Source organism: Solanum stenotomum, chromosome 6 (assembly GCF_019186545.1).
Source record: "Solanum stenotomum isolate F172 chromosome 6, ASM1918654v1, whole genome shotgun sequence".
NCBI classification, from domain to species: Eukaryota; Viridiplantae; Streptophyta; class Magnoliopsida; order Solanales; family Solanaceae; genus Solanum; species Solanum stenotomum.
This window is the reverse complement of record NC_064287.1, coordinates 60,317,458-60,343,042: the sequence shown is the minus strand read 5'-3', so window position 1 is coordinate 60,343,042 and position 25,585 is coordinate 60,317,458. Positions and strand designations below refer to the sequence as shown.

Below are 25,585 nucleotides of genomic sequence, written 5' to 3'. Positions count from 1 at the left end.
CTGCAGAGTATGAATACTCGTCCAGTGGTCAAAGTGTTGAACAGCTGGAAAGTTGTCTGCGTCAGAAAGTTGGTGAAGTTGCAGCGTACTACACCAATCAAAAGCGACGAGGTTGCTTGTTCATTGGATAATAACTTTTCATGTCTAAATATATATCCAAGAACAAACAACAAATTATTCATTCATTCAAAGAGAGAGATATTTCAAGCTTCAAAACAGCAGGGACCTGATCGATTGCTTCAAGTGCTTCCTGTACCAGTTGTTACTTTGTTTGCTTGTAATAGTGCTTATATTGTAGGATTCGTTTCACTTGTGAAAGAAACGCTTCAAACTTGTGTGAATCATTGTAAGAACTAAGTTAAGGGTAACTTAGCTTCTTACTCTAAAGTCTATATAATCGGTTAAGATTAGTATAGTGGGCAGTGTTGTATCTGCTTAGTCAAAGTCTAAATCATCTAGGAGCTAGTTTATTTAGTGAGCAATGTGGTATCCGCTTAGCAAAGTCTAAGTTATCTAGGGGTGATAACTTAATGGGCAGTGTTGTATCTGCTCTGGCTCATCTAAGTAATAGGAGGTATTCCTTAGAGTGGAGATTAGTAGGCTAATCTCATTTTGTAACTGGCTTTTACTTTTGCTTGAGAAGATTAGTGAACAGCAGTTCTAAAAGTCCTAGCAAGCCAGGTCGTGGTTTTACTCATGAAAAAGATCAAGAAGGCTTGAAAGCCCCAAAGAACGGAAACGGAATTCCGTTCACTTCCCATTCTCTCTTAAACAAAAAGAGCCGCAATGTCTACTTTAGTCATTCTTCCATTCTGAAAATGGGTGTTAGGTGGATAAGAAACTGTGACAAGTGAAAACATGATGGTTTTTGCTATCTTCCAATATTTCAAAAAGAAAGGTAATCAACAATTTAAAGTCGTCAACTTCAATAACAGCATCCTGCACGCAAGACTCTGACAACTAGTTCAGAGAGAAATATTACAATTAACAAAAAAGAGCAGTAAACAAATCAAAAGCTTTATAATCTTTTGGGAAAATGTACATACTTGTTAGGTACCAAAGGAGTCATGTTCACTTTTGGTTGCACAACATTCCCAATGGCAAAAATACCACCACCATTCACACCATCTAAGCAGTGAGCAAACATTTTCTTCACTTTTCCAGATGAAGCCAGCTGGGAAAGTATGGATGAGTTTGATTTCCCGAATCCAAGAATCCCATCAAAAGCTTCATCAGAAGAGATCAGGTCAGCAGATTGTGAATAACCACACCTGCGAGAATACAAGGGGAAACATCAATAAACTTATTATCCAAGAAAGAAAAGAGAATGAACAACAAAGGGAATAAGAGAAAATGTCTCACCAGATCTTGCCTCAACTAATGCATAATTATTGGCAACAAATGAGTATTCAAAAGTTCAAATTTCACATAAGGATGCAGACCACTCATAAATGCTAAGTAAACCAAAGAATAACAAGCATGAGTTTGAAATTTTTAGAAGCAGAGGCAACCCATGTAAGATCACCTTTTCAATTAAATGTTACAAATCAAGCTCTGGATTGAGGATTATAAGAGCTAAAGATATATTATTTTGCTATCATGTTAGATAACATACATCTTACCCAAAAATAACACTCCCATTTCCTGATTTAGTTTGAAGATCACCTGACACCTTATTGTATTGGACAACATCCTCCACGAAGTAGCCCCTAGTAGAGCTTCCATCTCCATAAGCTTGATCATACATACAAGAACTATTACCAGAGCAGCCTAATCCTGAACGTCTGTAGAAGTCTTTGCAAAATGATTGACCACAAACAACGAGTTTACCAGTGAGAGAATCCCTTGGATTGTAGAGTGTTATCTCGATCTGCCCAGGAAAACATTCAGATAAAAAAGGACGGAGTACAACATCAAGTAAAAATAGCTTTGCTTTCGAGAGCAATTCATATACTGAGCAGAAATAAAATATAGACACACACAAAAACAACTATAAACATACGTATAACATATTCGGTGTGTATTTAAAAGAAACGTACATTACGATAGCCTCTTTTGGGGCATCTTTGACATGCAATGCAGTTAACCCACATTATATCACTTCCCGTATCCACTTGAACAAAATAATTATTTGGAGGTGTTCCAATCCCAATCTCAGCAGAGTAAAGCCTGTAATAACAAAAGATCAAGGAAATGATTTCAATAGCAGCTCAAACTGACTACACAACTATCATTCGAATCACTCAACCATGGAATTCATCATCTTATCTAATTTACCCGAGATCTTCTTATCTAATTTATTACCCGAGATCTAAGTATCTTCTGGAAATTATTAATTCATCAGATGATATAGGCTTAATTAAAAGCTGACACTGAAAATATAGCCAATTGATAATGCATGCAAATTCTTTTAATACAACAAAACTTTTACAACCACTACTGTCAGAGGTGGGACCAAGATTTGAAGACAACGGGGGCACCAAATAATGTAGCAGCCAGACACGATCTCAGGTCATGCGTCATCGCTCAAGGGCCTAAGGGGCAACCTGACCAAATGACCCAATCCAGCAGATATGTTTGAAGGGCCTTTCAAAACATATGATAGTTCTTCTAAGGTATATAATATACCAAATTCTTTTCATAGTTAACGAGTGCACGTGCACCCCCAACCCACCACATGGATCCACCTCTGACTATTGTAACATGGATGGTGCACAACCCACTCAAGTTTGACCCGCCCAATTCAATCCATTTAAAAATTGTTCTAGTATGTAGCCCAAATTGATCAATAAGCGAAACATTGCCAAAATATTTTCAAAAAGATTTAATTTTTTTCTTTGATAAGTTATATACAACCATAATAAAGGGAAAAAAGGTGTATTGGGTAGTTAAAAAATTATAAAAGAACAAATAAAAAAGTTAGTCAACCCCATTTTAGCCCATCCTATTTCAGCTCAAAGTAACTTTTGGGCAGATCATTTACTCAATACACCCAAATTCAGCTAACCTGCCCATTTGATCTCCTAACATAAAGCTTCCTTAAATTCACACATCAGCAAAAGCAACATGCAGAATAAGAAATGTACAACAATTGCAGCAAAATGTACAACATCACAATGCATCACTGTTCGTCACTTCCAAAGAGAAAAAAGCACAGCAAACTGTGCAGAATCACACACCTATAAACAAACAAAAACACAAAATTCAATAAAAGGGAGTAAACGGAAAAACAAACCCGACGGAATTAGGACGGCCAGTTCCACCGATAGGAAGGTCGATACCGGCGAGAATATGTAGATGGCGCATTTCATCATGAGCTTTTAGGGCACGCAAATTCCTTTCCAACCCAGCAAACTTAGAATTCACTTTAATTACCCCTTCACTTACCACATTTACACTCCAAACAAGTATAACTAACAACAACGAAGCCCAACCAAAATCGAATTTTCCCATTCTGGGTACTTCCCAAATACTGAAATTAACAACTCCAAGTGCCTCTTTTTCTTAAATTAATAGCAAAAACGATGATCAGAAACGGAAAAAAGAGCAAGCAAAGATGGAATTGGCCCAAGAAAAGTGCAAAAAATGGAATTGGGAAGATGGGTTTTTTTTGGTCTACTCAAAAATGGAGTTTTCTGGTGCTAAAAGTTGAAAACCAGAGAGAAAAGAGAAGGGGAAGAGACGCAGTTGCATGGGTTTCGTCTCTGTTTTGGAATGGAGGGAAAAAGGACAACTTTTTTTTTTTCTCTTTTACCCTTTTGTTTCTCTTTTTGTTTGGAAATTAGGGAAGGAAATGTTTATTGTTTTTGGGTTTTTCGAGCTGAGCCCGTATTGGAGCACCGATTAAATAAATGACACTTTCAATAAAATTTGGAAAAATTACATAAATCTCACATTTTAGTTTACTTATTACCATTATCCCCTATAAATTTTACAAATCTCCAAAATTCCTCATTTTCGCGCATCAGATTAGTGTATCAGCCCTTATATTATTGTATCTCACGCATCAGATTAATGTATCATCGCTTATATTATTGTATCTCGCGCATGTATCAATGCTTATATTATTGTATCTCGCGCATCCGATTAATGTATCAACGCTTATATTATTGTATCCGTTTGAGGGATTTCTGTAATTATAAACTTTTAAGGGATAAATTGTAATTTTGCCTTAAAAGTATGTGATTTCTGTAATTTGCCCATAAAAATTTCTCCATATATCAGGCTTAAACTCGAGGCCTTGGCTTTCCTTTTTTTCTTTTAATCCCCCTTATCTTGTTCAAATAGTACTATAATTAATAGTTATATTTATTCCGTTCATCTCTACTTGTTTAGTGTATTAAAAATGAATATTTATTTTAATTTATTTAGTTAAAAAAATTAGAAAAATTACCCTTGGAGATGGCCCAATGTTTTAATTTGGCCTGGGATTTCCATATTGGAGGTCTGAAGTTCGAAACTCCTTGCCAGCGAAAGCAATGAGTTTGCCTTTTGGCAGTGGCGTAGCCACCCTTGTGTCAGGGTGTCCATTTGTCCAATGGACACCCTTCGTCGGAATATTATACCGTATATACAAGTAAAATGATAAATAAAGTGGCTAGTGGTTTTAGGCGCCTTGAAAGAGTAAAGATTATAGTGTCAGGGTGCACCCAAAGGGTAGCGGCTACAGGTTTTCCTTGTCATAAAAAAAAATTTTAAAAATTACTTACTACTTAGTTTTTAATTTACTCTTATTATTAATTATAGTTATTTTTTTCAATATATTTCTTTAAAAATTTATTATATTTAAAGAGTAATATGATTAAAAAAACTCTTTCATTTATTAATGTGTAAAAAGTGTGTTAAGTCAAATATGAACAAATAAAAATGAAGAGAAAAAATATTTTGTAAGGAAAAACTAAAGAAAAATGGTGAAGAAATTAAATGACTTACTTTCTTTTTCTTTGTGAACTCTATCTCTATATAGATATAATATAATATAATATTTAGAAAATATTTCGTAAGGAAAAACTAAAGAAAATTTGGGAAGAAATTAAATAACTTACTTACTTTCTCTTTATTAACTCTATCTCTATATAGATATAATACAACTTTTTTGGAACATAGAGTATTGATTGAAATTGTAATAAAATGAGTTGAAGACAGTCTAAGCCCGTATCGGTCGGTTCGGTTTAGTTTTGAAGTTTATCGATTTGACTTATTGGTTATCAGTTTGTAGATATGTTAAACCATTATAGAACCATTAAGATATTGGCCTATCGTTTATTGGTTTATCGGTTATTAATTGTTATAGGTTCGGTTATTGATTTAACGTACCGTTATGATTTGACACAAAAAAAAATGAAAATCACTTAGAAACAAGGCGACAAACAAAATGAACCATGTACATGAGATCACAAGCTACATCTTGCTCAAAAGCAAACAGTTTTACATTGTAGAATAACCAAGTGTTGAGACAACCCAAAATAAAAGTAGGAAATCGAACTCTAAGTCAAGGACTTTATATACAAAATGGTATAAATATAATTATTTAATTTACTATCTGGTTATCGGTTAACCCGTTAAAGAAAAAACCTCAAACCGTTAAGAACGGATAACCCGATAACAAAAAAATCAAAACAGTCATCAAAACCACTAAACCAATAGCCCATTACTGATAGATCAATAACTTTTTTTCGGTTCGGGTTATCGGTTTCAGTTCAATTTTGAACAGTCCTAGTCTAAACTATCAATTAATATAGTAATAATAATAATAATAACATATTTAGTATAGTTTATAAATAGGGTCTGAGGCGATGAGTTGTATATCTATCTATTTTTATATTTGTCGAATAGAAAACTTACTTTTGAAAGAATCATGACCTGAAAAAGACATTTTTTAAAATTGGATCGAAAGGATATAAAAATAAATAAAAAATGAAAAATAAAAAGTACAATATAAAATAGTAAAAATAGTTAAAGTAAAAAAAGAAAATTAAAAAGTCGTCACATATTAAAAGTTTGTGAGAAAATAGAATAATGAACAGCTAACATTAATCTAAGGGGGACATACAATCTTAATAAAAGTTTTGTTTCTGCCATTTAGAGTTTTAAATTATATATAATTTTAAAAATATGAAAATTTCATATTAAAATTTTCCTAATTTTTATACACTCTTACCAAGTAAATAAATTATAGTTCATAAACAAAATATCATAATATTCTAAGACATTGCATTAATAAATCACATATTTCCCTATTTATTTTATAGATAAATGCTTATAATTACAAATTTCCAAATACACATAATATTATTTTTAAAATAATCACTAGTCAATACAATAGCTAGTTATTCTTATTAATTACTATAGTTCTATCATGTGATAGAAACATTCTCTTCATACCGAGCTAACATGAACTTTTTTCTTTTTACAAAAATTAAAATCTGAGTTTTTCTTCTTACAAAACATAAACTTATGAATTAATTTTTCTATTTATAAAATTTTGAAAACACGATCTCAAAATGCAAGCTGATCAAACGTTGATTTGAAATCGTTTTTTTTTATATCACATATACATACACAAGCCGGAGTTCTCTAGCTCTCTCCCACGTTTATTACATGTAATATAAAGGGTGTTATATATATATATATATATATATATATGGTCTCACTATTTGACACTTGTCATACATATATAAGACATTAAATTTGGTCCACTTAGACACAATAATTTTTTCTAATGTACTTTGACAATCAAATCCAAAAATGCTTAGCCATTCAAAACATTTCAAAACTCATGTCACCTAAAGCTAGAACACAATATGAGTCTAGTAACTATCAATGTGTTTGGCTATGTTGATGGCCTGAATCTAGCGCCATTGCCTAGTCGTGAATAGTGACGGAGTCCAAATTTTTATCATGAAGTTTAAAATATGAAAAGATAAATATATAAAAATGTTAAAAAGGATTCAACATTTGCTACATATTACTACGGAAAATAGAGACCTTTTCCACCACGAATCATTGAAAAAATTGTACTACAAAATATGATTCAATCTCATTTCCACCGAACCAGCTCAGTGAAAAAATGCATGGTAGATTTCCATTAAAATGCTGGACTAAACATTTTTACTTTTCTCACAGATTTAATCAAAATATCTTACAAATAGTCAATGAACATTTTTCAATGGAAAATTTCAATTAATGGAAAAAAAGTATTTTTTTTAAATAAAGTATAGACATAAATAATATAATTTTTAATCGAAAAAAATTCAAATAAATCGCTGGTTCCTACTTGGCTTCGCCCTAGATGCCAAGACACTGCTCCCCCACATGTCTTAGTTGTGTCTGCCTAATGTCTAGAATATCAATGTCATGTCACTATTTGCCCATTTTAAATTTGTCAAAGTTTTTGTTAAATTTATTGGTTAAAATCAAAATAAAATCAATCTAGTTGATTTTTAATTTTTTAAAACCAAATCAAATCAAATGAAAAAAAATAATCGTCGGTTTGGTTCCTTTTTTTCTGATTTTTTTGGTTTGAAAGTAATCATTTTTTTTAGGACATACGAATCTCGATAGACACGGACACTTAGTACATGAACAATCCACAAAAACCTATTGTGTGTTCAGTTAAGCAACACTAGATTTATTATTACACGAACAAAGTGATTCAATTTAGAAAAAAGTGTGACTATCTTATGTGAGGTAGGGTAGGTAAAGACTAAGTAATTGATTTTGATAGACTTGAAATTAGAGTTGTAATAGTTAGGCCAAAATTTAAGTGTTGGGCTTGAGAAAATTGTAAACTTAAAGACTTGTGTTAATTAAAATTTAACAAAATATCTGTATTTTATTTATGAATAATATATAAATAATTATAAAATTTACATAGCTAATTTCTCAGTTCGGTTTGGTTATTTTATGGTTTAATTTTAGTAAAACTAAAACCAAACCAAATAGTATCGATTTTCAAAATTTAAACCAAACCAAACCAAATATTGGTTTTTTAATCGTTTTGGAATTTATTTATTTATTCCAAACTAAAGCTGCACATTTTTCATAAGTGTTACCAAGTGTAAATATGTCTTGAGATCGTGACACGTGGCAATATCCCCTTTACTACTTAATCTAAGTTCCTTGCCTACCTCAGCATACACCCATTGGGTATCCTCCATGCACTTTTGTAGCCAACTTGGCATCCTCATGGACGCCACGTGGGTAGTCCCTCTTTCTGCCACATCATCAATATCGTCGTGGATGACGAACCCCGGAACTTTTGTAACAAGGTCGTCGGAGTTGACGATTCGGAGAACATTTGTACCGCTTTTCTCTAATTGGCATCGAAAACTTTTGTTTCCAACTCGAGGCCCTCCAAATGATACAACACTCACTATGGGTGCGTTACTAAATTTTGTAGTAATATCACACGCTGTTAATGTTGCAAGGGCAGCACCAAGACTATGTCCTGTGATAGTTATACTTAATGCCTCATCACTATATTTATCAAGAATCTTGCCAATTTCTTCTCTAATTGTGTCTTGCAAACTTTGGTCACATTGGGTGTTTGTTGTGTATAAGCTCAAGAGTCCACTTTGTACCATGGGTTGATCATAATTTTCGTTGGATGTTGTCATGTCATCTGGTAAGCAAGTCAACGTGGCGCGTAAATTCTCGAGCCATTCAGATGAGGTGGCGGTACCCCGATAAGCGATCACAACGTCACGGCGCCCGAGCCTGGTGATCTCTTTCGCGTCGTCGCAGATGGCCACGTAACCGATCCAGCTGCATTGTGGAGATGCTAGGTTCGGAAACGTCTTTTTAGTCCATCGTGGCATTTGGACCACACACGTGGCGTACAAGTTCTTGACCACCTTGTAACCGGTCTTGTCTAGTCCGCAATTTGTCAGCATCGAACTCTTAGGATAAAGACAAGTGGCATACGAGGGTGATGACATGTCAAAGTCAAAGCAGCGATAAGCTGCTTCGACGAATTTTTCGTACCTCAAGATCTCCTTACGAAGATCATCATCAAGCGGATCAAGCAAGCCTTCCCAATTTTTAATCCCTTGGAACTCCATCCACCGGTTCCGGAGTTCAGCCATTGCTCTATCTCCAACAGAGCAGTGGTTGAACCTCGGATTCCATGAGCTCGTGATCTTGAATCTACGAGCTCCAAGTCGTTTAGTGCTCAATGTAGAACACTTTGAAATAGGGAGTATCAATCCCATAATATTGCAGTTTGATTTGGAAATATTTCCACTTGAGAGCCTCATGATCATGAGTGAAAATATTAAGGCTCTTTTTTTGTGGAGTTATAATATTAAAATGCATATACTTTCACTTAATTATTACATTTTGGCTGCACTCAAAATGAAAGGTATTTATAGTTGTACCAAATTACAAAACTAAAATGATGTGTATATATATAGTGGGTGGTGGGGTAGAGGGGAGAATATTACGTGAAAGACTATATATTATATGATAGAAAACATTTGGAGGCGGACGGTGCATTAAGTTTTATATGATAGGTATTATATTCCCAAATTAAAAAACGTTGGTCCAAGACTTATTTTTCACTTTTTTTTTATAACCATAGTACGTGTTCGATCGAGGACGAAATTTAAGTAAGAAGAAAAAAAGAAAGACTGAATTTTATTACATATGAAAAAAAAAAAACCTTTGATAATGTAGTCTTTAATATGTCATGGTGATCATAAGAAAATGTCATTAATTAAATATAAAATAAGAAACTTAAAAGTTTTTTAAAAATAGTTTTTTAATATAAGAAAGTGTATTCATTCTTTGATAGATCCAAAATGAAATATATATATATATATATATATATATGCACACACAAAATACATTGATGATGATGGTCAATTTAATGTAGACATTCGAGCTATGATATGTTTCGATTGAGTTAGTACATCATGAACACGTGATAATTTAAGTGTTCCTATTAAACATTTCGAACTTAAATTTTTAATTTTTTTACACATTCTCAAGCGTTCATTACATAGATAATTAGTTAATTACTTAAAATATATCTCCTTTAGTACGTTAATATGCATTAGTCTAAATTATAAGCCGTATAATTAAACCTCAGTCATGTTCAACAGAGTCTTTGTGAACAGAGTTAACTGATAGTTGTTGTTGGTAGGAGGTGACAAGTATCTCATGAAATTAATCGTATGGCGTGCACCACAGTTATCCCAATAAAAGAAAAACTACAAGCATGTTCTAAAATTGAGATTGATATATATACACTACATCTAAATTGATCCTTTAACGACAATAGCTCAATTGCCACTAAATATGTATTTTTAGCGGCAATTAGCACTCTTTGTATATGTCTCTAAAGCCTTTAGCGAAATTGGATCAAATGACACTTAACTAATGCCGGTAAAAACTTTAGTACTCATTATTAATATGTATATTTATTGCCGCTAAAATTTGCTTTTGTTGTAGTGATAATTAAATGGGATGAAATATTTTATGTGTTCGACTTAATTATTACCTAATAGACACTAGAAAGTACGTGTAAAATATTTTCAAAATTTAAACTAAAAATATCTAATAAAAATATCTTATTATATATTCAAATGCTCAATTAAAATAAATTACTCCATAAAATATCTAAATAAAATTTATTGATAATTTTTTTTAAAAACAATACGATAAAGCAATAATAATTAATGGCGAAAACTCAAAAATTCATGATTTTCCGACAGAAAATTATTGTGCCAATTGGAAGTATTGACAAGTCAGCAGACAACATTCGAGACATAATAGTTTTGACACAATCAACTATAGGAATTTTAGAAAACGAGTAAAATAAACAACGTACGTATTATAACATTTATTTTCCGACCATATTGCGGCACAGTCCACATTGGTAGGATCGAAAAAAAAATCATTAAATTTAAATTCGTATCGAAATTTTTTATGTTAAGAGTAAGATGCTATCTAATAAAAATAATTTCGTACTTAGGAGGACTTGAACCTAGTGGGGGAGCCAGGAGTTTAATGAAGGTTTTACGAGTTTTCTTCTCAGTTGTGTTAAGGGTGTGCAAAAAATAAATATACACTCATAATAGCCAACATTTAACTTATGTATACGATATAATTTTTGACGAAGGGTAAAGTGGTTCCGACTCTGCTCAAACACGAGACCTCTAAGGAAGGATGAAAGAGTATTTTACCACTCTATCAGTAAAGGCGGAGCTAGACAGCTAGTAGTCCGCATGGAATTCGATCGAACTTAGTAGATTTTGCTCAAATAATCTATTTATATTAATAAATTTATCAAATATATATAAATTTTAAATTTTAAACTCATTATTATTACTTATAATCGTCATTATAAAATTCAAAAGCAATAAAATTGAGTTTCGGCTATGTTCGCCACAACCCTAGTCGGTTAACTTCTTTATTAATAACACAAAAAAAACACACAAAGGAAACTACCTCATCTATATATCTTCTTTCTTCAATATGTGTTCTAGCCATAAGCCGAGTTCTATCTTTCTACAATTTGGCTTTCTATGAAGGTATATGGCCATCGTCGAATGATTCCGTCTATTCAAAACTCGGTAGCATGATGAAATTCAGAGCAAGTAAATCTAGTTCAATCGATTAATCCATCTCAGAAGTAAGTTGATTCATTGTAGTGAGTTCAAATATACAATATTACATAGTAGGAATAAGAACCCCAAAGGCTAAGGTGGAATATTTCGTAATTAAGAGACTTGTATTCAATAATTACGACAAATAATTTGAGACAGATGGAATATTAAGGAAATATCCGCAACATAAGATATCAAATATCATTAATACTCTTGCAATATAGTGTTATTTTACTTATTATAAAAATAAATATTCACAATGATATAATATGTTTAAATATAAGAAGAAATCTAGTCTATCTATTTTTTAATATTTTAATAATGTAAGTTTCGAAGCTGGTTGCTCTATGGAGCGTTGAGGCCGGGATAAGTTTCATCTTCAGGAGGAAAAGAATTTGAATCACTTGCTAAAACTTCTAAATGACCGCACGGTAATAATGGAGGTGAGACTACAAAGACAATCGAGATGTTTGCCTAATTAAAAGCAATCACCCGAGTACATGCTTCTTAGTACTGATCAATTCATATGGAATTATCACAATGTGGCATGAGGGAAGTTGCTATAAGATTAAGACCACACGTCCTCACTTGTCAGAGACTTTTACCTAATTTCAAGAAATTAAGATCATTCTTTTTAATACTCTTCCTTAGAAGTTACACTTTTTTGCTTCATTTGTAATTCAAATGCATACTTTTAAGATCGAAGGTAAAATTTTTTATCATCTGAGCAATTCTATGGAGTGGAAATTCAATAGGGACTCGATTCCTTCTCTCCCCTTTTTGTCTACTTCTATTTTGCATTTTCTAGTTTGTATATTTGCTTTGCTTCAAGGATTGTATCAACTCCAGTACACTTATATATGTGCGATATAAAATTATGATTTGAAATTGAAGTTTTGTTTGGATATGTAATTTAGATATTTTTTTGGGAAAATGCATAAGTACCCCTTCAACCTGTGCCCGAAATCTCAGAGACAAGATCCTATTACCCCCGAACTTATTTTATAAATAATTTTATCCCTTTTCGGCCAACGTGGCACTATCAACCAGATAACTTGAAAAAATTGTCAACACGCGCTGGGCCCAGAAGATAGTGCCACGTAGGCCGAAAAGGGGTAGAAAATTATTTACAAAATAAGTTCGGGAGGGTAATAGGACCTCAGTATAGTATAAATGTGTCTCTGAGATTTCGGGCATAGGCTGCATGAAATCCCAACAAGTTGTGGAAGCTATCGAAATTTCCTTAATTTGTATATAATCTTACTAGATGAGCAAATTATCATTATTCATAAACAAGTTAGTCAATAATAGTAATAACTAGTTATTCTCTGATATAATTCTTATACATGGTACGGATAATTTCTTCATGTATTTTTAAATACTGATTTAGAATCATCGCTTCATATTGCATGTTCAAACGCAAGCTAATTAGTGTCACTCCGATTTTTCCTCTTTAAGTAAAAGGGTGTTGGTAAAAATTACAAATTACAAATTACAAATTACAATTGAAAATAAAAATAAAGAAAATAATTATCTTCATGCTAAGGGGGGATATCTCGCTCTCTTTAAGACGATTATATTCAAGCTCACTCCAACAAATGTTTTTTGCCAGTCCAGCAATAGTCTTTTTGACTTGTCCTTTCCCGAATACAATGATCAATTCACAAAATATATAACTCAACCAACAGACACAGATTGAGTTCAAATCTTTAGAAAAAGAACACCTCCGATCCCTTCAACTTATAAGAACTCTCTTTCACGACTCTATTTTCTTGTACTCAAAACAAAGGAAGATCAGACAATCGCTATTTATAGAGAAGAAAATCTTTTTTACAATGAATAGAAAGATAATGAAATACTCCATTTGTCCCTAATTACTTGTCCACTGTTCATTTTATAATTGTCCCTAATTAATTGTTCATTTTGACAAATCAAGAAAGAATAATTTTTTTTACCTATTATTCCCTTAATTAATTACTTTGAAAACGGTAGAACTTCTTGAAAATATAATGTTAAGTTTTTAATTCATCCACTTCATAATTAATAGGGGTCAAATTATAAACTCACTATGTCAATAATTATTTTCTGTCAATTTAAAAGTGGACAAATAATCAGAAACAAAGAGAGTAATAAATAAAGAAGATAAATAGTTTAGAGGTTACATAAGTTACTAGATAAATAACCAACACACACAATGTAGCAACGCAAAGCTATATTTATAATAATATTAAAATGTCACTAACAAAGGATGTTGTATACTTTATATATATATATATATATACTAATACTAGATATGGGACCCCGTGCTAGCACGGAGCCCAATAGATGTTGTTGTTTCTGTTTCAATTTATGTGGTACATATGAAATTTGAAGTTAATCAATTTTTTAGTATGTTTTTATATATTTTAAGTTGCTAATTATTTTTATTTAGAGTATGTTTTACATAAATATATTATAAATCACAATAATTAACAAGTTAACATAAAAAGAAACCTATAAAAAATTTATTGACTTTTCAAATTTCATTTGTATCACATAAATCAGGACAAAGCGAGTAATATATATGAAAATTNGTTACTTTGAGTTAGGTTCTTGAGTATATACGCTGGGTTTCGGGATCTAAAACAAATTTGAGGAAGATAATCAAATTTCGGTGGTTTGAGGCTGAAAATGAAGAAGGAAAAAGTCGAGTAAGGTTCAAGAAACAAGTCCGCGCTGCGGACTTGTTCCCCCTGTGAACAAAAATCTGCTCCGCGTTGCAAAGAGGACGCGGACTCCTCTGTCTCAAAATTTAATTTCGCGAGTAATTATTTAAAACACCTCCACGTCGCGGACTTGTTCCAAGACGGTGATTTCGTAACTTTTCTCAAGTTTAGCTATTCGAAATCATTCCTAAACATCAAGAGATCTTTCCAAACACAAATCATAATCGTTGAATCCATAATTCAATTCAAGGATCAGTTACGAGTCAATCCATGTAAGAGTTAAGATCAAAGTCAAGAGTCAAGTAAGAGAAGTTCATTTCAAGTTTTCATAAGTCTTTTACAAACATTTTAACTTTGTTTTAAGACTTAAGTTTCAAGTTAAGCAAAGAGTAAAGAGTTGAGTTCATTTCTCATAAAAAGTTATTAGGGAACTAAGTATTCCCAAAGAGTTATAAATGTTTTCTCATTTGATCAAGAAAAGGGAACATCGATTCCAAGAGAGCTTTTAAGCTAAGTTTTTGAGTAATTATCTCAAACCAAAGAAAGAAGTTTTGTTTTTACAAACATATGAGCTAAGTAAATTTTGGGAGTAGTATTGAGCACCGATATGGGAATGCAGGTTCAGATAACTCAAGTCTCCAAAAACCATGTAGCCATCATAGGTAGTAACTGATCATACTTTTTAGATGACTCCTTAAGATGCTTTTAGCATAGACTAGTGGATCCACTAAGTTAAGTGTTCTATACGACGACAAAGTATAGGACAGTTCTGGCAGCGTGGGCAAGACGTTGTATCACCACTTAGGCTCATAGTGGTGTTTGTCGGTTAGAGAATCTCCCACAAAAGTTATATTACTTTTATATATATAAGTAAAGTTGAGTTTGTTATTGCTTTAACTTTAACGAACTAAGTTGCTTACACTATTTTACAAGCTTTATATATATTGCATGTGTCATTATTGCTTTATATTAAGTCGAGTTATTCATGAGTTGAGCAGAGCCAAGGTAAGTGTCTCTTTGTACTCCTTTCAAGCTTAAGTTGTTGTTTAGCATTCCAACTCACATACTCGTACATTCAATGTACTGATGCCAGTTGGCTTGCATCTTATTATGATACAGACGCAGGTAGGGCTGGCAAGGGGACGGGGACGGGGACTAGGGGACGGGACGGGAGACCAATTGGCCGGGATTTTGGGGGGACCGGGATTGGGGGATAAAAATTCGTCCCATCCCGTCCCACTATATATACGGGATGGGACGGGGTTTGGCGGGACGGGGTTTGGCGGGACGGGACGGGACGTGAGATTTTTTTTTATATGTTTATTTATTTGTATTGAAATTATATGTTATTGAATAGCATTTTTAGTTTATTTAGTTTTCAATAACATTTTTAGCTAATAAAAAATGCTTGAGTTTTCAAATTTCAAGTTTCAAGTTTCAAGTTTCAAATTTCAAATTTGTATTTTAAATATTTTAAAAGAATTTAACTTGAAATAGTGATGTAGTCTTTTGTTTTGACTTTTGATTTAATACAAAAAATAATAAAATATTAGAAGTTACAATTTACAAATATTAGTGGAATTAGTTTTTTAAAATTAAAATTAAAATGCAAGACAATAGTTATATAAAAAAAGACTTGAATAAAGCCTTCAAATTTATTCAATAAAATCTAATTGCAACTTAAAACTTAGAAGTTACAATTTACAAATATTAGTGGAGTAACTAATCTATGCAGCCACCTTCTAGGAAGGGTTCTGTTTCAATAAGTTCTCATATGTAAAACTAATATTTGTTACAAATATTAGATGAGTAACTAATTTACGCAGCCACCTTCTAGAAAAGGTTCTGTTTCAATTAGTTCTCGGATGTAATCTAATATTTGTATTCTCCTTTAAAATTCAGTTCTAATTGTCGCATCATATCGATGGTAACATCCTCCGGCGTTGGAAAACTTGCTAGAAACTCTTGTGACTCTAATTCATCATCACTAGATCCAATTACCGCATTAATCCAAGCTTCTTGTTTGGGACTTAACTTTGGCAAATTATAATTCCTCCTCTCGGCGTTGACCTAGTCTCTTAATAAAATTGATATTTCCAAACTTTCTTTTGCCAATGAATGTCTATGATCGCCAAGTTGAAATCTTGCCGCACTAAAAGCAGCCTCTGATGCAACTGATGAAGCTTGAATAGCTAGAATATCACGAACCATTTTGCTCAAAATTGGAAATGCAACGCTCCGTCTCCTCCACCATGCTAATAAGTCTTAATTGCCATCTTCATCTTCCACTATTTCTAAAGATTGATTCAGATATTTTTCAAAATCATCACGGTTAGTAGAATTAAGATCAAGAAAACCTCGCATATAACTTGAAATTCGAGCTTTACTCTGAGGATTAGAAGTTTGACCAACTTCTCCTTTAGTATTTCCTATAGTTATATATTTTTCATACAAAATTTTTGCTTCTACTTTTATGCTAGACTTACACATTTCACAAGTTGGAGTTTCTTCCGGTAAAATTTCTAAAGTATCATAAAAAGTGTCAACAAGTCCCTGCACACCTCGTAATTTATAGTCAGGATGAAGTAAAGTAGCAGTTAAAAAAATTTGAGGAATAGGAAAAAAATATTTTTAAAATTTTTCTATCATACCTTCAATTGCAACTCTAAAATTTTCAATATTTTTGTATTTAGAAAATTAAATTGAAATAGCACAAATATTATTAATACTGATGAAGTAGTAGGATAATAAATTTCAGAAAACATGGTTGTAGCATCATAAAAAAGTTTTAAAAATTCTAATAGTTCATTAGTTTCTTCCCAATCTTCTTCACAAATTCTATCTAATGGGTCAGCATTATGAGCATTAAACATCATTTGTATGGGTCTTTTATATTCGTAAGCAACTGAAAACATTTCGTAAAAAGAATTTCACCTTGTTTTAATATGTCTTGGAATTTTTCTTGGTGGCAAATCACATAGTACACAACGCTCATTAAATTCCCTAATTCCAGCAGATCTCTGAGCATAAAAAATCCAGGCAACAACATATTCAATTTTCATACAACCACATTTAAATAATGAAATACCATCTTGTACAACTAAATTTAATACATGTGCAACACATCTAACATGAAAAGCATTAACATCAATTGGACATAATCTAGTTTTTAACATACTAGCAACGTTTGTATTATTAGATGCATTATCAAATGCGACAGACATTACTTTATCTATAAGCATGTAATAATCTAGAACACTCAAAATATTTGAAGCTAATTATGCACCCGTTTTTTTCTCTACACATTCTTTATAACTTAAGATTCTTTTTTGCAAATTTCAGTTATGATCAATCCAATGTGCAGTAACAGTTAAATAATCACGTCCATTAACACTACGACTCATATCCGAAGTTATAGATACTCTACAATCTAATATGCTAAATATACAACGAAGATATAGACAATGTTTACCATGATATACAAAAACATCAGATTTAACAGTATTTCTTGAAAAACCTCTATAAGTAGGATTATAAGTTTGTTGAATATATTCAATAAAATCGGGATGTGAAGGAAAACTATAAGGCAAACCACAAACAGAAACCATTTTAGCTAAATTTTTGCGATCTCTTTCCTTATTATATTCACGTTGTGTTAGTGGACCATCGGGTTTAGAAGGATCTAATGTTCCTTGAACCATGTTAGAAGCCCCTACCGGTTTATTAACATTAATATCAAAATCATTAACTGGAATTCCTTTTTTTCTATCGACTAATGATTTAGCTTCTTTATATTGAATCGGCACACAAGATAACAAATGTCTATTTAAGCCCCCCGTCCCACCTTGACCTCCACCTTGTTTATGTTTAAAAGGTTGCTTACATTTATTACAAATAGCAATAGAATTTTCCTTATCTAAAGTCATAAATTGCCACACAACAGAAGTTTTAGGGCGTTGATACTTCACCTTCTCCCTTGTAGGAGGTATAAGAGGTGGGTGTCCAGAATTTTGCTCCGTTGAATTTGTAGTTTCATTTGGAACTTTTGTCACCGGACTAGTAGGTGTATCTTCTAATTCATCTTCTCCCGAACCAACTTCTACTTCTTCCCCTGAATTTTCATCAAGATAAGGATTAATATCACCATAAATTTGTTGTAAAAGTTCATGATCGAATTGAGCATTTGAATCAATATCATAAGAAGTATCATCAACATTAGTAGAATCATTTGTATTAAATCTAACTCTAGACATTGATTTAGAAGAAGTACCACCACATTTACTCTTATTTTTTTCCTTACTATTTTTTTTATTAAAATTAAATAATTTACTAATGCCACTTGGTTCTTTCTCTTTTCCTTTACCGGTATCTTTTTTGTTAGAACTCATTTTTAATTATATGTAAAGTGTATTATAAAAATAATAATAACACAAAAATTAATGACGAAAAATAAAATATAAATATTATGAAACGAAAGTCCCAAACGTCTGCGTTACTAGCAGACGTTATAACCGATTCTTGAAGCTTGTAGTTTGTTGTAACTTGTAATTTGGAACTCCAATACTTGATAGCAAATATGAGAATTATATATATTATGATATAATATGAAAATTTAGAATTGAAATATATGTATTATGATATAATATGAGACTTAAACAGAATAAAAAATTGAGACTTAAGATTGAGAGGATATAAAAAAAATAGATGAGAGAATAGATGATTTTGTAAGAAATAATAAGGGATAGAGGGGTATTTATAATATTAAAAGTGGGTTAAAGTGTACTTATGATAACTTGAGGGTTTAAATTAATGTATTAAAAGTAGGGGTGGTAGGGGGTGTTGGGGAATGGAAAAAAAGGTGAATAAATCCGTTGGGGGGGCCCACTAGCCGTTGCCCCAACGGATTTAATTCAAAAAAATTTTAAAAAAAATAAAAAAAAATTAGGGGATCCCACGAACCGGCCGGTTCAGCCGGGCCGGGACCGAGCCGAGCCCAAAGGGTGAATCAGCCCCTAACCGGTCCCCTATCCCAAACCCCTCCCAATCCGCGTAAATGTACGGGACCGGGTCCGGCGAGCCTGTTCTCGAACCAGTCGCGGTCCGGGGCGGGCCGACCCGATCCCCCTGCCAGGCCTAGACGCAAGTAACCAGGATCAGCATCCAGCGCGTCGTCGATCTAGTTAAGCACTCCAGAGTTAGTAGTGAGCCTCCTTGCATTCCGGAGGACTCTTTTATTCGTTTTTTTCTAGTTTTCTTTATTAGGATGTTGTGGGTTCTGTCCCAACATCCATCTCTGTATTTATAGAGGCTTCATAGACAGTCAGACAATTAGTATTAAGTCTCTCATCTATGTATTTGTAGATACTTTGTTTTGAGACATAAGTTGTCATTTTGGCTAAGATGTTATCATTTAAACTAATGCATTGAGGTTATTCTGTTGAGTTAAGTCTTCCGCTGAGTTAAGTAAGCCAGACCAAGGGTCTGCTTGGGGCCAGCAATGGTCTCCGAGTGCCGGCCACGTCCAGGGTGTAGGCTCGGGGCGTGACAATAATTGTCCCTAATTAATTGTTCATTTTGACAAATCAAGAAAGAACAATTTTTTTTACCTATTATTCCCTCAATTAATTACTTTGAAAATGGTAGAACTTCTTGAAAATATAATGTTAAGTTTTTAATTCATCCACTTCATAATTAATATGGGTAAAATGGTAAACTCACTATGTCAATAATTATTTTCTGTCAATTTAAAAGTAGACAAATAATTAGAAACAAAGAGAGTAATAAATAAAGAAGATAAATAGTCTNTTGGCTAATAAAGTAGTAGGTAATTAATGGTGTTAAATTGTTCAATAATATAAATTTTAAAGGTACAACCATAAAAGAAGAATGTACAACACTATCTAAGCACATATCATCCAACACTTGTCATGTGCTAAGTAGTAGATATTCCCACTTATTATGTATAGTAATATATATATATATAATTTGGTGTGATATAACATAACTAGGACAATTGGCCCACTTAGCCACAATCTACCTAATGTAGTTGACACAACCCAAAGCTAGAAAACACAAACCGCCCCTGCGCCACAAAGCTCAACCATCCAAGTGCGGCTTGACTTGTGCTTGACATGGATTTGGTAACCACCAACGTGTTTGGCATGTCAAGGTGTGTTGCTTGCTCATGTGCGTGCGCCTATTGCCTAGTCGTGAATCGTGACAGATCAGTCAGAATTTTCATTAACGAATTTCAAAATATGAAGAAGTAAACACACGATTTTTTAATAAAAAATTTATACTATATACAAAACATGATTTTCCCATTCTATTATCATCGAACCACCTCATTAAAAAAATGCATGGTGAAAAATAGATTTTCATTGAAATATTTGAACTAGTAACTGAATGTTTTTTTTCTCTCATTGATCGATTCAATCAAAATATTCGTGAAAAAAGCCCATAAATATTTTTTTCAATGGAAAATTTTAATGGGGAATTAGTTTTTTTTTAGTAGTGTATATACACATAAAATAATTATAACCATATATAAATCATATAACTTTTTATTAAAAAAAAGTACGGATAAATTCCCTAGGTCGTTCTACCTGGCTCCGCCACTGACCGTCAAGCGCACCACTCCCACACACGTCATAGTTTTGTCTCTGCCTTATCTTGGCCTTTTAATTAAATGTGCCAGCTCTTTGCCTCATGCCTAGTGTCTTGAAATATCAATTCCAAGTCAATGTTTGCCACATTAATTTTGTATTTTTGTCACGATTTCTAGGGTCGATTTGAATTATATATCAACTATAAGATTAAAATGGTCATCCCATTTACATATCATCTCTAATTGCAATTCTCGCAAAATGATTTTCAGGTAAAATACTTTCATGAAAAAATAATGTTTCCTTTATATGTAAATAAAAATATATAATTTTAAAAATATTTATATAATTTATTTAATTTCTATTCGATGAATGATATTTGTATAATTGGAATTCAACTAAATTTATATCACTATTACAAGACTCATTTTTAAAGAAGATGATCGTAACAATTTTATTTTTATTTTTAAAAGCATGAATCCAAAATATTTAGTTAAACATGTGAAAGGGTCTCAAACCTTCTCATCACAAATCGTGTTAGTTAATTACTTACTTGGTTATAAAATATAAACTACAAAAATACAATGTGAGATGGGGGTAGGGGTAGGATGTGAGGGTGATGGGGAGGGTGAGCGGAAACAGAGGATAGGGGTGAGATGTGTTAGAGGGTGTGAATGAAACAACTCAAAACGGATTGTTCACATCAGAAATAAAGGTCACTAAGAATGTATTTACTTGTACTTGAAAAATCACTGATAAAATTTAGTTTGCCTAACTTTTTCCCTAATTTCATCATGAAAAGAAATGTAATCTTCTTTTTAAAGAATTTATTTTATTAGAGAATGATTTTTAATTTTTTTTTAAATTTTTTAACCAACTAAAGATGACGACACACTTATTTACACCATCCATAACCATAAATTTTTTCTTAAGGTTCATAAAAGAATATTGTTTCTTAAGATATGGATGTCCACATCACATGTACGTACTTCATTAGGTAAGCAATTCTTGTACATTAAAAATTAGTCTTGACCTTCAACAAGGACAATAATTGTAAAGCAGTCCGTATATATAATTTTGTGTTTTAAAATAAGTGTTATTTTAATAAAAAAATATTGTAAAATAAGTATTACTTATATTAACAAAAGTTGTCCAAAAATAAGTGTTGCTTTAGAAATTCAAGACAAAATAGTAGTAATTATTTTCAACTATATATAAACCTTCGTATCAAAGAACTATTTCTTTTAATAGTGCCTTGTAAAACAGGCATCCCTATACCTATGCGTCTTGTGTGCTTATTAGTACCATTGAGGGGTGGCTGAAGGTTAGGCATACACATGGGCTCATCTCCGCCATCTATTTATAAATTTTCATTTTCAGCAATTTTGATTGTCAAGTCGAGATATGAGTATATAGGGGCACTAGACTCCCTCTGCTGTGATGGATTCTATCATGTGAAAACGATGAACTGCTTGTCAGGGCTAGGCTAAATCATGATGTTGTGTTACTAGATTTCGTCTCTCCCTTCAGGCCTTCACTATGAAAGTCTCGCTCTTATTTTTTAAGAAAAAGAAGTTGAAAATTGAGTTTGATTATCTAATGGAAGGGAAGGAAGAAGTGAACTTTGCATAAAGTGAAGATACATTGTTGGGGTGAGTCTCAGTTTTAAAAAAATTGATATATAATAAGTAAGCATAACTTAGAAAACTATATTTATTTTTTCTTAATAAACGTAAAATAATCTAAGAGGAAACTTATTCTGAAACATAAAGAGTATACATATAACTGAAGAAAGATCCAGAGCAATTTATTATTACCTAATCATTAAGTATACATCCCCGCGTTGCATGAATATTTAAAATATTACTATTATATATAGATAGATTATAAATACCATTGACTTGGATTATAGATAATGAGAGTCTATATTGGTTGGATTCTTCACATATTGACACATGCATATTAAATATTTTAAAAATAGTACGAAAAAGAAACCAACACGAAAGCGATTAAATAATAATATGAAGGATTAGAAAAAAACAAAAATAATTGACTTTGTACATATCTTTCTCACATTAAAATACACATATTTTCAAGAATATCGTGGTCCAATTTTTATTCCTCTTCCTATTCATGTACCTAGTACAAAAAGTTGTTGTTTTTTATATTAATGATGTACCATTTTCATAATTGTTCACCAAGTCTAAATATGTCTTGAGATCGTGACACGTGGCAATATCCCCTTTGCTACTTAATCTAAGTTCCTTGCCTACCTCAGCATACACCCATTGGGTATCCTCCATGCACTTTTGTAGCCAACTTGGCATACCCGTGGACGCCATGTGGGTAGTCTCTCTTTCCTCCACGTCATCAATATCGTCGTGGATAACGAACCCTGGAACTTTTGTAACGGGATCGTCGGAGTTGACGATTCGGAGAACATTTGTACCACTTTTCTCCAATTGGCATCGAAAACTTTTGTTTCCAACTCTAGGCCCTCCAAATGATACAACACTTACTATGGGTGCGTTACTAAATTTAGTTGTAATATCACACGCTGTTAATGTTGCAAGGGCAGCACCTAGACTATGTCCTGTGATAGTTATACTTAATGGCTCATCACTATATTTATCAAGAATCTTGCCAATTTCTTCTCTAATTGTGTCTTGCAAACTTTGGTCACATTGGGTGTTTGTTGTGTACAAGTTCAAAAGTCCACTTTGTACCATGGGTTGATCGTAACTTTCGTCGGACGTTGTCATGTCGTCTGGTAAGCAACTCAACGTGGCGCGAAAATTCTCGAGCCATTCAGATGAGGTGGCGGTACCCCGATAAGCAATCACCACGTCGCGGCGTCCGAGCCTAGCGATCTCTTTTTCATCGTCGCAAACGGCCACATAACCGATCCAGCTGGATCGCGGGGATGCTAGGTTCGGGAACGTCTTTTTAGTCCATCGTGGCATTTGGACCACGCACGTGGCGTACAAGTTCTTGACCACCTTGTAACCAGTTTTGTCAAGTCCGCAGTCTGTCAGCATCGAACTCATAGGATAAAGACATGTGGCATATGTAGGTGATGACATGTCAAAGTCAAAGCAACGATAGGTTGCTTCAACGAATTCCCCATACCTCAAGATCTCCTTACGGAGATCATCATCAAGTGGATCAAGCAAGCCTTCCCAATTCTTGATCCCTTGGAATTCCATCCACCGGTGCCGGAGTTCGGCCACTGCTCTGTGTCCAACAGAGCAGTGGCCCAACCCCGAGTTCGTGATCTTGAAACTACGAGCTACGAGTCGTTTACTCAATGTAGAACACTTTGAGATAGGAAGTGCCAACCCCATATGTTGTTTGGTGAAAATAATGTTGCAATTTGTTTTGAAAATATTCCCACTTGAGAGCCTCATCATGATTTGTGAAAGGTGTATGTAGTTTTTACAAGATTCTTGAAATATGGATAATCGAGGCTCTTTTTTGTGGAGTAATAATATTAATTGATACACTTTCACTTAACTATTACATTTTGGCTGCACTCAAATGAGGGCTATTTATAGTTGTTCCCAATCCCAAGCGCTTTATTGTGGTTGCATACATGGTGGGGTCGAGTTGAGGCGAAGCTAGGATTTCAATTTTATAGGTTCTAAATTTTATAATAACGATTTAAAATAATTATGATTGAGTTACATTCTAAATTTAATATTTGTACATGTTTAATGAATTTAGTAAAATAAATACATGGTCTGTCAGAAGCAACATCTCTATTTTCACGAGATAGTACACTCTACCTTCTCCAAATTCTATTTAGTGACATTTCATTGAATATATTATTGTTATTATTATTGTTAATACAAATACATTATATAAACAAAATCTACTAAATTCAATTGAATCGGCATGAAATCTACTAATTCCACACATGGGGTAGAGGGGAGACTTATTCTTAGGAAGACTTTATATTATATGACAGAAATAATTGAGGCGGACGGTGCAATTATGTGTTTATAGGATATATTTTAATATTTTATATTACTTGGTTTAGTGGGGACAAAATGTGTACACTATCAATACTTGTAAAACGTTTGGTCTAGGACTTATTTTGTAGTTTGTTTTTATAAACTATGGTGTTTGGGAATCAATCTTGAGAAAGAAGAAAAAAATAAAGATTGAATTTTTGGTAAACATATGAAAAACACCTTTTGAAACTAGTAATCTTGAATATGTCATAATCACGACATTTGTATGATGGTCATAAGAATATGTCGTGATGAGTGATGAAATAAGGAGTCGTTTGGTAAAGTGTATACATATTAGAAAAAATAATCCGTTCATTAATATTATGTATGTATTAGTAATGTATAGAGCCGTCAAAACGGGCTTAGCCCATGGGGCCGGTCCAACCCAACTCGTTATTGGGGTAGGGTTGGAATATGATTTTTCAAACCCATTTAAAACTAGGACTTATAAGCCCGACCCATATAAGTCATTGGCCCTTGAGGCTTGATTGGAGTCCGGCTGGGGTCGGCCCATGGGCCAAAACTTTTTATTTAAGGGTAACTTACAATAATCTCACTAGTATATAATCTAATTACTTAAATACAAGTATGTTGTAATATTATGAATCTTACCAAATTTTGGTACGTCCAGATACATGTACCTCAATATATAT

The 25,585-nt window shown here is 32.8% G+C and overlaps 3 protein-coding genes across 3 annotated transcripts; all 3 read right to left on the bottom strand.

Annotated features, from left to right (window-relative positions):
• Positions 1-958: 958 nt before the first annotated feature.
• LOC125867703 (aspartic proteinase 36-like) lies at positions 959-3,746 on the bottom strand. The gene is made up of 4 exons (XM_049548270.1): positions 3,236-3,746; positions 2,040-2,169; positions 1,623-1,870; positions 959-1,271 (listed from the first exon to the last, which is right to left on the bottom strand). Exons 1-4 carry the CDS (start codon positions 3,451-3,453, stop codon positions 1,019-1,021), a joined length of 849 nt encoding a protein of 282 aa, XP_049404227.1. The 5' UTR covers positions 3,454-3,746; the 3' UTR covers positions 959-1,018.
• Positions 3,747-8,024: 4,278 nt separating this feature from the next.
• LOC125869001 (phospholipase A(1) DAD1, chloroplastic-like) lies at positions 8,025-9,074 on the bottom strand. Its single transcript, XM_049549557.1, has one exon. The coding sequence runs from the start codon at positions 9,060-9,062 to the stop codon at positions 8,025-8,027; it is 1,038 nt and encodes a 345-aa protein (XP_049405514.1). The 5' UTR covers positions 9,063-9,074.
• Positions 9,075-23,081: 14,007 nt separating this feature from the next.
• LOC125869000 (phospholipase A(1) DAD1, chloroplastic-like) lies at positions 23,082-24,125 on the bottom strand. The gene has a single exon (XM_049549555.1). The coding sequence runs from the start codon at positions 24,123-24,125 to the stop codon at positions 23,082-23,084; it is 1,044 nt and encodes a 347-aa protein (XP_049405512.1).
• Between the last annotated feature and the right edge of the window lie 1,460 nt (positions 24,126-25,585).

Excerpts from the sequence above, each read along its gene's own strand:
- LOC125867703 (XM_049548270.1), bottom strand. The coding sequence starts at position 3,453 with ATGGGAAAATTCGATTTTGGTTGGGCTTCGTTGTTGTTAGTTATACTT. Across the intron at positions 2,170-3,235 it reads GGCCGTCCTAATTCCGTCGG|GCTTTACTCTGCTGAGATTG; the intron begins GTTTGTTTTTCC and ends TTGTTATTACAG. Across the intron at positions 1,272-1,622 it reads AATGGGAGTGTTATTTTTGG|GTGTGGTTATTCACAATCTG; the intron begins GTAAGATGTATG and ends GTATTCTCGCAG.
- LOC125869001 (XM_049549557.1), bottom strand. The coding sequence starts at position 9,062 with ATGGAGTTCCAAGGGATTAAAAATTGGGAAGGCTTGCTTGATCCGCTT.
- LOC125869000 (XM_049549555.1), bottom strand. The coding sequence starts at position 24,125 with ATGGAATTCCAAGGGATCAAGAATTGGGAAGGCTTGCTTGATCCACTT.